At 54.4% G+C, this 12225-nt stretch overlaps 1 protein-coding gene across 1 annotated transcript; it reads left to right on the forward strand.

Moving 5' to 3' along the window:
* The first annotated feature begins 9640 nt into the window (after nucleotides 1-9640).
* LOC136505830 (uncharacterized) lies at nucleotides 9641-12225 on the forward strand. The gene is made up of 5 exons (XM_066500971.1): nucleotides 9641-9906; nucleotides 11358-11456; nucleotides 11539-11647; nucleotides 11795-11997; nucleotides 12121-12225. Exons 1-4 carry the CDS (start codon nucleotides 9731-9733, stop codon nucleotides 11966-11968), a joined length of 558 nt encoding a protein of 185 aa, XP_066357068.1. The 5' UTR covers nucleotides 9641-9730; the 3' UTR covers nucleotides 11969-11997; nucleotides 12121-12225.

Below are 12225 nucleotides of genomic sequence, written 5' to 3' on the forward strand. Positions count from 1 at the left end.
GCCAAGGGTGAGTCCTGTGGGCTTTCGTCCCTAACTTGGGTTGTTTTTTCTCTGGCTCGACCTCATTCCATTCTCCGTGGTGCAGAGTCAGAGGCGGAGTTCGCTCGGGCCGCCGAGGCTTCCAACGCGGTGCAGACAGTGCTCGACAACGAGATCAAGGAGCACGAAGCGCTGAAACATGCCGCCCTTTCTGCCTGCAAGGCCTTGGAAGTCGAGGGAGTTCAGTCAGGCAGCTCCCTTGGGAGTCGCTTGATTGCGCTGAGCATCCAGGTGCATGAGCGACTCCGAGGGGCGCTGCACACGGGTGTCAAGCGGGCGATGGCCGTCATCTCCTCTCACTACCTTGGCATCGACCTCCCGGCCATCAGTGATGGCTATGTTCTGCCTGATGATGACGAGGAGGCCAACGCGGCGGTCGTGAAGCTGATGGAGGCGGCGGAGGGCCCTGGCACGGCGCTGGCGACGCTCTTCGAAGAGGAGGTGGTTCCTCCCCTACCATTTGCCAGTGTTGAAGGCCCCGAGCCTTAATCTGGGCCCCGGGGGCTATGTAAAGATAGAACAGGGGTTATTTTTGTATCATAACGTTTGTGGTCGTCGAGGCCCTTGTTTCTGAAGTATTTGTGTTTCTTAGTTGTTTTTCTCATGCTTCCGAGCCTTTGTTCTCTGTTGCTTCTGATCAAATTTCATTTGCAAAATACCCCTTTGGGGCCTAAGCCGTCCCTTGAGCGAGAGGTAGTGAGGGAGTGCCGTAGCCTGGGGGCGTAGGCCATCTCGCGACTCTACCGGCCTCTTGCTTAGGAAACAGACCTTGGTCCGAGGAGTCTTTACAAATGATTCGTCAGAGCCTGCTAGAGTCTTGGCGTAGGAATTTTTGCGAAAAACAACTAAAGAATGGTGCATGGGACTTAGGGGGAGTCCCCCATCTAGCCCCCGAGGGAGGCTTGGTTCTGCCAAGGCAGAGCCGAGTCTCCCTTGTCGTGTTGATTGTATTGCTGAGACCTACGATGGGCTCGGGGGGTTTCTCGAAAATAAGACCAACTAAAGAATGATTTTTAATTGTATTTCGGGAAACAACATATACAATGCTTGGAAATTTAGGGATAAAAGCGACGTAGTTGTTCTATGTTCCAAGCGTTGGTGAAGATTTCGCCCTTCTCGTTGGCCAGCTTGTAGGTCCCGGGCTTTAGTACTTGGGCGATGATGTACGGTCCTTCCCATGGCGGGGTCAGCTTGTGGCGACCCTTGTTGCTCTGTGCTAGCCTCAACACCAGGTCGCCTACCTTCAAGTCTCGGCCTCGGACGTGTCGGGCCTGATAGCGCCGCAGGCTCTGCTGGTATTTGGCCGAGTGTAGTAGCGTGACGTCTCAGGCTTCCTCCAGCTGATCAAGGGCGTCCTCTCGGGTGGTGCGGTTACTTTGTTCATTATAGGCTTGCAGCCTCGGGGAACCATATTCCAGGTTGGTGGGGAGGATGGCCTTGGCCCCATAGACTAGGAAGAAAGGCGTGAATCCCATGGCTCGGCTTGGAGTGTTCCTCAGGCTCCAGATGACCGACGGGAGTTCGGCGAGCCATTTCTTGCCAAACTTTTTCAACCGGTTGTGAATCCTTGGCTTGAGGCCTTGTAGGATCATGCCGTTGGCACGCTCCACTTGGCCATTGATCCTTGGGTGTCCTACGGCCGACCAGGCCACTTGAATGTGGTGGTCGTCGCAAAACGTCAGGAACTTTTTGCCGATGAACTGTGTCCCATTGTCAGTGATGATAGTGTTGGGGACCCCAAACATGTGGATAATGTCAGTGAAGAACAGCACCGCCTGCTCGGATTTGATTCGATTGATTGGACGAGCCTTGATCCATTTGGAGAACTTGTCGATTGATACCAGTAGATGGGTGTAGCCCCCGGGGGCCTTTTGCAGAGGCCTGATCATGTCGAGCCCCCACACGGCGAACGGCCATGTGATGGGGATGGTTTGTAGGGCCAGGGCCGGGAGATGTGTCTGTCGAGCGTAGTACTGGCATCCCTCGTAGGAGCGTACCAGCTTGGTAGCGTCGGCGATCGCCGTTGGCCAGTAGAATCCTTGGCGGAAAGCATTCCCTATGAGCATCCGAGGCGCCGCATGGTGCCCGCAAGTGCCTGCGTGTAAGTCCCAAAGTAGGGCTTGGCCCGCCTCGGTACTGATACACCGTTGGAGGACACCTGAGGGACTTTGTCTGTACAATTCATCATTGTAGAGGGCATAGGTCTTGGCTCGGCGCGCAAGCCATCGTGCCTCGGTTCTGTCGTCAGGAAGCTCCCCTCGATCAAGCCAATCGAGGAACGGGACTCGCCAATCCGTGTTCTAATCAATCTGCGGAGGCTCGGCATTGACTTCCATGACCTCGGGCTCGGTCGAGGGGGTCTCGGTAGCAGAGGGAGCGTCGAGCTTCATCGTGGGTTCCACAGGTGGACCCTCCTCTGTTGCCGAGGTGTGGCCAATGGATGGTTTGTGGAGGTCTCTGGCGAAGACGTTCGGAGGGACTAGGGCCCGTGCCGAGGCCATCTTTGCTAGCTCGTCGGTGGCCTCATTGTACTTTCGCGCAACGTGATTTAGTTTGAGACCGTCGAACCTGTCTTCTAGGCGTCGTACTAGCTTGTAGTAAGCCTCCATTTTGGGGTCAAGGCAGTTTGACTCCTTCATCACTTGATCTATAACGAGCCACGAGTCGCCTCGAACGTCGAGGCGCCGCGCCCCAAGTTCGATGGCGACTTGTAAGCCGCTGATGAGGGCCTCATATTCGGCCACATTGTTAGAGGCGGTGAAGTGGAGCCGCACCATGTAGCACATGTATACTTCAAGGGGCGAAATGAAGAGCAGGCCCGCGCCTGCCCCGGTCTTCATCAGGGATTCGTCGAAGTACAGGGTCCAGCACTCCGTCTGAATTTGAGCAGGTGGCAGTTGGGTATCTGTCCATTCAGCCACAAAATCGGCCAAGACCTGAGACTTGATCGCTTTTCGAGGCGCAAAGGTCAAGGTTTCCCCCATAAGATCGACAGCCCACTTGGCTATCCTGCCCGAGGCCTCCCGGTTATGAACTATCTCGCTCAGGGGGAAGGATGATACCACAGTCACTGGGTGCGACTCGAAGTAGTGGCGCAGTTTGCGCCGGGCTAGGACCATGGCATAGACCAGCTTCTGGATGTGGGGGTAGCGTGCTTTGGTCTCGGAGAGCACCTCGCTGATGAAATAAATAGGTCGTTGGGTGGGCAGAGTATGCCCTTCTTCCTGCCTCTCTACCACTACGGCGGCGCTGACCACTTGGGTCGTTGCGACGATGTAGAGTAAGAGGGCCTCGTCCATGGCCAGGGGTATCAGGACGGGAGGATTGGTGAGCAGCCTCTTGAGTCTATCGAGGGCTTCCTCGGCCTCAGGGGTCCAAGAAAAACGCTCGGACTTTCTCAAGAGTTGGTACAGAGGCAAGCCTTTTTCGCCGAGGCGTGAGATGAAGTGGCTCAGGGCTGTAAGGCATCCCATGACCCTTTGTACTCCCTTGAGGTCTCTGATTGGTCCCATGCTAGTTATGGCCGAGACCTTCTCTGGGTTGGCTTCAATGCCGCGTTTCGAGACTATGAATCCCAAGAGCATGCCTCGGGGGACCCCGAACACACACTTCTCGGGATTGAGCTTGATGCCCTTCTCTCTAAGGCACTTGAAGGTTATTCTTAAGTCATCGATGAGACCCTCGGCTTTTCTGGTCTTGACCACGATGTCGTCTACGTAGGCCTCGACGGTCCGCCTAATGTTGTCGCCAAAGACCTGGGTCATGCATCGTTGGTACGTGGCACCTGCATTTCTGAGGCCAAAGGGCATCGTCACGTAGCAGTACATGCCGAAGGGTGTGATGAAAGAAGTCGCAAGCTGGTCGGACTCTTTCATCTTGATCTGATGGTAACCAGAATACGCATCGAGGAAAGACAAGGTCTCGCACCCTGCAGTGGAATCAACGATTTGATCGATTCGAGGTAATAGGAAAGGGACCTTTGGACAGGCTTTGTTCAAACCGATGTAGTCTACGCACATCCTCCATTTCCCATTTTTCTTCTTGACTAACACGGGGTTAGCCAACCACTCTGGGTGGGACACTTCTTTGATGAACCCGGCCACCAAGAGTTTCTGTATCTCCTCACCGATGGCCCTACGCTTTTCCTCGTCGAAGCGGCGCAGGCGTTGCCTCGCCAGTCTAGATCCAGCCCAAATGTCCAGGGCATGCTCGGCGACCTCCCTTGGTATGCCTGGCATGTCCGAGGGACTCCATGCAAATATGTTGGCGTTCGCACGGAGAAAGTCGACGAGCACGGCTTCCTATTTGATGTCGAGGGTGGCGCTGATCCTCAGCACTCGGTTGTCGGGGCAGGCGGGGTCGACCGGGATGAGTTTGATGGTTTCCGCGGGCTCGAACGCCATCGCGCGACGCTTGGAGTCAGGCACCTCGCCACTGAGTTGGTCGAGGTGGGCGATGAGGGTCTCGGCCTCTGCAAGAGCCTCAGCATACTCGATGCATTCGACGTCGCAGTCGTATGCATGTTCGTACGTGGATTCAATCGTGATGACACCGCTAGGGCCTAGCATCTTGAGCTTGAGGTAGGTATAGTTGGGCACTGCCATGAACTTGGCGTAGCACGGACGCCCCAGAATGGCGTGGTAGGCTCCCCCGAACCCTACTACCTCGAAGGTGAGGACTTCCTTGCGGTAGTTGGAGGGGGTGTCGAAGCAGATAGGAAGGTCGATGCGCCTGAGGGGTCATGTGCGCTTCCCTGGCATGATGCCATGGAAGGGTGCGACGTCGCCTCGGAGCCTTGACCAGTCGATCTCCAAGAGCTCCAAGGTGTTGGCGTAGAGGATGTTGAGGCCGCTGCCTCCGTCCATCAACACTTTGGAGAGTCGGGTGTTGCCAATGATCGGGTCGACGACCAGTGGGTACTGCCCGGGATTCAGAATATGGTCAGGGTGGTCATCTCGATCGAAGGTGATCGCCTCTCGAGACCAGTCGAGGTACTGGGGGGTGGCTACCTTGACCGAGAAGACTTCTCGGCGTTCCCTCTTGCGCTGCCGCACCGTAAGGCAGGCCGAGGGCCCACCAAAGATCATGAAGGCGTTGCGTACCTCGGGGAATCCGTCGTCCTTGTCTTCGTCCCAGCCGCCGGTGCCCTTCTGCTTGGCGTCGTCGTCGGGGAGCCCGAGCTTGGCGTAGTACCGCTGCAGCATGGTGCAATCCTCGAGAGCGTGCTTGACCGGGCCCTGGTGGTAAGGGCAGGGTTTCTTGAGCATGTCGTCGAAGGGCCTGGGGCCGTTGAAGCCTCAGGGGTTCTTGCGTTCCGCGGCTGTGACCAGATCAACCTCCAGGACCTCCTGCTTCCCTAGGCGCCCCTTTTTCTTTCTCTTAGGGAGGTGGGGGCTGAGGCCTCGGGGGCCTCGTCCCTCCGCTTACCCTTGGTGTCGGTGTCGGGGAAGATGGCTCCGATAGCCTCTTCACTCGAGGCGAAGCTGGTGGTGATGTCGAGAAGCGCGGCAGCAGAGCGCGGCACATTCCGACCTAACTCTCGGACCAAGTCCCGACAAGTGGTGCTGGAGAGGAAAGCTTGGACGATCTCCAAATCGCCGACACTGGGCAACTCGGTGCACTGTTTGGAGAAGCACCGGATGAAGTCTTGGAGAGACTCGTCCGGCTTCTGGCGACAGTTCTTAAGGTCCTAGGAGTTCCCAGGGCACACGTATGTGCCCTGGAAGTTCCCGACGAAGATCCTAACCAAGTCACGCCAGTCGTGGATTTGCGAGGGAGGAAGGTGCTTGAGCCAGGCTCACGCCGAGTCCGACAGGAGCAAGGGGAGATTGCGGATGATGAGCAGGTCATCGTCCGCGCCACCCAGCTGGCAGGCTAGGCGGTAATCGGCAAGCTAGAGCTCCGGGTTGGTCTCGCCGCTGTACTTCGCGAGATTAGCCGGCTGCCGGAACCAGGTGGGAAAAAGAGCAGCGCGGATGGCCCTGCTGAAGACCCGAGGGCCTGGCGGTTCAGGGGAAGGACTGCGGTCCTCCCCACTGTCGTAGCGACTGCCTTGGTGTGGGTGGTAGCCCTGAGCGGGCCCCTCGTTGTCGTGGTGTCGTCGCCTGCTGACCACCTCATGGTCTCCCTGCACCTCACGTCGATTGCCGAGGCGGTCCAGAAGCATGGGGACCCCATGGGCTATTGGCGCTTGGTCGGGCTCAGGACGAGCCGGGGCTTCCCTCTCCTACCGAGGCGGCGCCGTGGGCAGGTTCGAGGCGCCCCCGTGCCGTCGGGAGGCGGAACTCTCGGCCTGCTGAACCGCAGCGGTCTCTAGGAGATCACAGAGCTCGCCGCGGACCCGCCGCCCCTCCGTGGTAGAAGGCTTGGGCATTGCGCGGACCAGCATTGCCGCAGCCGCGACGTTCTAGCTAGCGCGATTGAAAACTGGGGGTTGCTCACTCCCTTCGTTGTTGTGGATGCGGTGATGTACATCGTGGGCCCTCCGTCGGGCTCCTCCGCCTTTGCCGCGGCCCCGCTGTTCTTGTTCGAGAGAGTCTCGAAGCTGCTGCAGAAGGAGTTGGTCTTGTTCAACCTTGGCCTGGAGCTCACGGAGCTGCTCTAGGTCTGGGCGCTGAGGTCATGCAAGAGCGACGTTCTCATTTCGTGCGGCCGGTAGGGCAATGCGTGGGGGCTTGGCGGCGCCCGCCCCTGGACGAAGTGGGGAACGACTACCTGCCTCCTCATCCTCTTCGCCTACCCTCGGCATCCCGAGCCCGACGTGGAAACACTCGCGAGTGGGATCGTAATTGCCTTCGTCGTCGTTGTCGGAGTAACCAAAGCAGTAGTCGCTTGCGGCCAAGAACTGGCACAAAGCCCCAGAGTCGTGGAGCCCGGAGAAATCCACTCCGGGCCATGCCTCATCCTCATCCGAGGAGTTGGCATGGGTGCTTAGGTCGAGACCGAAGCGCTGGCAGCGCTTTGAGGGATCCTCGTGAGCGGCAGCGTATGCATAGGCGTAAGAAGCGGCGGCATTTCTCAACCCAAAGGGGTATGGGGATGGTGCCATCGCCAGATTCTGCTCCATCGGGGTCGGTTCTTCAGGGAGTGGTGGAGCGAAGCTTGATGACTGGGCATCGCCGCGAGCCACCGGCGATTTTCCTTTGTCCAAGCTCAGGCCAGACAGGTCCCCAGCCAGGGACCCCGTACCAACAACTAGTCATAGGGTATCGGCGGGGAGTGGCATGCCGCCCCGGGTTCATGTAGCGTCGGGGTGGCCTTACTCGCATCGTGCCTGGCGAGCGCAGCGAGAGAGGCCGCCCGGGCGCTGCCTGCGCCTGGGCTGCCGGTGCGTAACTTCATCGTCGAACGGTGGGGCTCGAGGAGCGAGGAGTACCATGTCGTACGCATGCCCTAGTGACATGAACTCTAGGCTCCCAAACCAAACCACGGTGCCGAGACGCAATGGTCGTACGGGGTCTGCCATCTGGAACCTGTTGGGATGACGAAACTGACACGCAGAGGCCCCTACCTGGCGCGCCAACTGTCGGTGTTTCTCACCAGGGGGGTTCTCAACCGACTAGTGAATTTGTTCTGCGTGCTCCCGATTCTGGATGGTGATGCAAAGAGACACAAGATTTATACTGGTTCGGGCAATCGGCGCCCTACGTCCAGTCTGAGAGATCGAACTTGTATTCCTTGCACCGAAGTGCTCGTAGTAGGGGGTTACAAGCTAAGGGAGAGAGGGAACTAGTCCCAGGTCTCGACAGGGTGTCGTGTGGGCCGTCTGAGATGTTGCTCTCAAGCGGCTGGAATGTCTGTCTATGTGTTACCCGATTTCTTCCTAAGTGGCTCAAGTCCTCTCCTTTTATAGTTGAAGGGAGAACAAGGACAGTACATGTATTACTATGTGGCGTCGTGCCAATAGGGGTGGCACGTCCGAGCCCTGTGGCATGTTCCTATGGCGGCGTGGTCGTAGGAGAGGTCCGTCCTTGGAGTATGGGGGCGGTGTGGTCGTCCCATCAGATCTTGTGCGTCGTGGGAGCCCCGGGAATGCCTCGGAGTGGACGCGGCGGCGAACGTGCAAGCCACTGTGGACGGACTGTGCTCGAGACCAGGATTTAGTTGGTGCCGAGGCTTGCACTGCGGTGGGGAGGTCTCGGCAGGCACGAACCCCAAGATCGCTGAGGCCCTGGTGTACAGTGCCGAGGCCTTGAGCGGGCGGCTGATCGTGGGTACAGCGTTAGGACACAGTGGCCGGTAATCCCCGTCCCCCGTCGTACCCTGTCCCAGTCGGTATGGCGCGGATCGTGGACACAGTGTTAGGACACAGTGGTCGGTAACCCCCGCCGTGCCCTGTCCTGGCCGGTATGGCGCTGATGCGACCTCGGGTTGCGTCGGCCATTCTGTGGCGTTGAGCCACCGTCCGGCTGAGATTGCGGGAGTGGTTGAAGTATTAATGAGACGTGACGTGCTGTCGGGAGGTTGACCGAGGCGGGGGGCGACGGGCTGCGGACGAGCCGACCTCGGGCGACACGGAGAATGAGGCCTCGCGCGAGACGGAGATCAGGCTCCTTGCCGAGGCCTCGCACGAGAGGCCTCGCGCGATACGGAGAATGAGGCCTCACGCGAGACGGAGATCAGGCTCCTTGTCGAGGCCTCGCGCGAGAGGCCTCGCACGATATGGAGAACGCGCCTCCTGCCGAGGCCTTCCCTGGGGAGCCTCGCACGAAGCGGAGTTTGCGTCAGGATGCCGAGGCCTCCTGCTCGAGGCTCAAGACGAGGAGGGGGAGGACCCAGGAGGCTCGGTCGTGGCGGGTGAGGGGCCCACGACTTACCTTCTAGCCTTTATTATTATTATTATTATTATTATTATTATTATTATTATTATTATTATTATTATTATTATTATTATTATTATTATTATTATTATTATTATTATTAGATAGGACTTTAGCGACCCATTTGATGTTTTGCTTGGGGTACCCCATTCTAAGGTACCCGACACCATGTATGCTGGTGCATGCAAACATGTAATGTGTATATGGATAGTACAATAATTTTCTACTTCCTATTTTGCCTTGATTCCTCTATCACATAACAGACAATATTCAATCAAAGAGATATCGTGGGATCGCAGGCGTGGACAGACGGACGAACCAAAATAAATATCGCACCAAAAAATATCTACACTTTGTTATTTTTAGTTGTAGGAGATTGGGAATTCCAGTTTTGCCTATACATGGCCCAGCGGCCGAACTTTGGAGAATTTTGTGAAAGGAGAAGGAAAAATTTGAGAGCGCTTTTTACAATGTACATGTTGCAATGCTAAGCGAAGGCTTTTGCAGGATCTCGAGAGATTTACTTGATCAATTTACAAGGGGAGAGAGATTTCATGTGATTCCGTCTTTTTATCAGAGATAACGAGGGACGAAAGAAGAAAAACTAAAAAAAAAAAGCAATTATCATGCTCGCGGCTCGCCGTTTGCTGGCTGCAACTGAAAGAAAGACAAGCCTCTTCACGCATTCGCACGCGCGCTGACGAGGCGTGGCGGCTGCGTGGTGGGCCCCACGTGCAGCCTCACAAGCCGCGTCACGCCCCCGGCGGCTATTACCAGACAACGAGACGAGATCCATTCCCAACTGCCCAGCAGCTGCGCCTCGACTCGTACCCCGAACCCTAGCTCGCAAGCCGGAGGCGGAGAGAGCAGCCATGGCGCGGTGCCTCGCGCTCGTCTCCCTCCTCCTCCTCGGCCTCGTCGCCACCGCCTCCGCCGCCGCGGCCGACGCGCCCTTCGTCGTCGCGCACAAGAAGGTTTCGCTCTCCCGCCCCAAGCCGGGCGTCGAGCGCGTCGCCGTCTCCCTCGACCTCTATAACCAGGGATCCGCGTGAGTACCGCAGCACCCCCCCCGCCCCCCCCCCCCCCCCCCCCCCCCCCCCCCCCCCACCCCCCACCGCCGATCCGGTTTGTTGCTTGTAGTTGTTTCGCTTGCTCCCGGGATCTGATCTGACTCGGCATGCCTTCCTTTCCTGGGAGATTTGAACGCGCCTCCACTTGCTTGGATCTGCATCATGCGGTGAGCGAGTGATGCGAGGTTTACTTCTTAAACCTTAGCCGGAGATTTAGTTGTCCAATTTTTTTTAATCGTAGGTCCGCTAAATCTGAATGATAGATTTGCTTAATTGTGTATAAGAGAAGCGAAGAAATGATGATTTTTAACCTGCGCCTGCTCTTCTGCTTTTTATAGATCCCCAATTCTCCCTATCCTTTGCTGGAAACGGGGGCAGGCCATTATCCCTGTGTGCTGCCGTCGCTCTTAATTGACTGCGAGATCAAGAGTGCTGGCCTTGCTCTTAATTGACAACTAGATCAAGAGTGTTGTCCTTGCTCTTAATTGACTACTAGATCAAGAGTGCTGTCCTTGCTTTTAGATCAAGAATTTGTTGTCCTCAATTGCGAACTAATCAATGATTCTCGTGCATATTCGGCGCATGCTAATGGTTATCTAGCTAAACAACCAATAAGGCCAACGTTTCAATCACTCCATCCAAATCACTGGTGCTAACTTGCATGTACTAGTTGTGTCACAAAGAAAATGTTCATAGGGTCCATGTGGAACATTGCATCGTCTATTTTGTCTTCTACATCTTACTAGAACTTTTATGTTGTCATCATGCAGATGGTTAATGATATCTTTATTTGTAATGTGTTTTTGCATAAAAGAGAGCTTTGCAATTTATTTCATACAGAAATTGATGCATTGTCGGTTTCCCAAGGAGGTTACTCTTTGGTCCACACTTCCAAAAGGAAATGAACTTTCTATTTATTCACAGAACTGCGTATCAAGTTTGCTTTGGGTTTAAGGCAATTGGTACCTTTGCAGCTGCATGCATTCTATTTTTACTAGTCATTTTGTATGGGACATCACAATTTGTGGTCCTTTGCTTACTTAAAGATATCTTGTTGTTCCAATATATCCTGTAGTGTCACATGCTTATAGTATATATCTGGCTAGATCTGGAAGCCAAACACATGACTTTTGGACTAGTTGGTTATATTAAACATTAAATCGCCTGATAAAGTGACCTAGAATTTTTACTATATGTATATGCGCAGCGGATTTACTCCCTTTCTCCTACAACAATTGTTGGTATCACTATGTGCTACTGATTTCTCTTGTATGGTTCCAGTAATACTTGATGTGCTCAAATTTGGTATTTTTCTTGATTTGGATTCATTGCATGATGTATATGTGTTCCTTTCTGTTTCATATGATGGCAAATCAATATCATATGTTCTCATACCATCGGCATGGACTTATTGTAATACCTATTGCAGGACTGCCTATGATGTGTCCATTAATGACGACTCTTGGCCAACAGAAGCGTTTGAGCTTGTCACTGGAGAGAAATCGAAGACATTGGAAAGGCTTGACCCGTGAGTACATTTTGTGATGCATATCTCTGCTTTATGTGTTCATGTACATCAGTACAGAAAATGATTTCATTAACTCTTTCAGTGGTGCCACTGCTTCACACACATATGTCCTGGAGACCAAAACACAGGGCAGGTTCCAGGGTTCACCAGCTATTATTACATATCGTGTTCCCACAAAGACAGCTCTTCAGGTTTTCCCCCCTTTTACCTCTATTGTACATAATTGAGTAGTGTTTCTTATGTTATGCTTATGCATCTTGTATTATCCTCTTATTTTCTACATCGCTATTGCTTGACCTGTGGTATTTAGTTAAATCAATGTTTTGTATATGTTGAAGGAGGCCTACTCAACTCCCATCTTCCCGCTGGATATTCTCGCTGAGAGACCTCCAGAGAAGAAGTTTGAATGGGTAAGTAATCACGCCATTGCATATGCACATCCTAGTTCATGTTTCTTTCTGATACTGATGTTTGGATGCTGTTTCTGGTGCTACCTCCGCATGGAAATCTGAATATGCTCTCATACTATGTTCAGGCTAAGGTATTTCTTTCTTTCCTTCTGCTTTGGTCAATTTTCCTAGCTCATCTAATTAAGCTGCTCAGGTAGATTTTAGCATTCATTTGAGCTGGACACTAACCAAACAAATTTGTTATCCATGTGCAGAGGCTAGTGGCGAAATACGGGTCACTTGTGTCTGTTGTCTCGTTTGTTGGACTGTTTATCTACCTTGTTGCGACCCCATCAAAGAGCAGCTCAAAAGCAGGCAAG

The sequence above is a fragment of the Miscanthus floridulus genome, chromosome 14 (assembly GCF_019320115.1).
Source record: "Miscanthus floridulus cultivar M001 chromosome 14, ASM1932011v1, whole genome shotgun sequence".
NCBI lineage: Eukaryota > Viridiplantae > Streptophyta > Magnoliopsida > Poales > Poaceae > Miscanthus > Miscanthus floridulus.

Coding starts and splice junctions, on each gene's coding strand:
- LOC136505830 (XM_066500971.1), top strand. CDS start 9,731: ATGGCGCGGTGCCTCGCGCTCGTCTCCCTCCTCCTCCTCGGCCTCGTC. Junction 9,907..11,357: donor CTCTATAACCAGGGATCCGC/GTGAGTACCGCA, acceptor TACCTATTGCAG/GACTGCCTATGATGTGTCCA. Junction 11,648..11,794: donor CCACAAAGACAGCTCTTCAG/GTTTTCCCCCCT, acceptor TATATGTTGAAG/GAGGCCTACTCAACTCCCAT.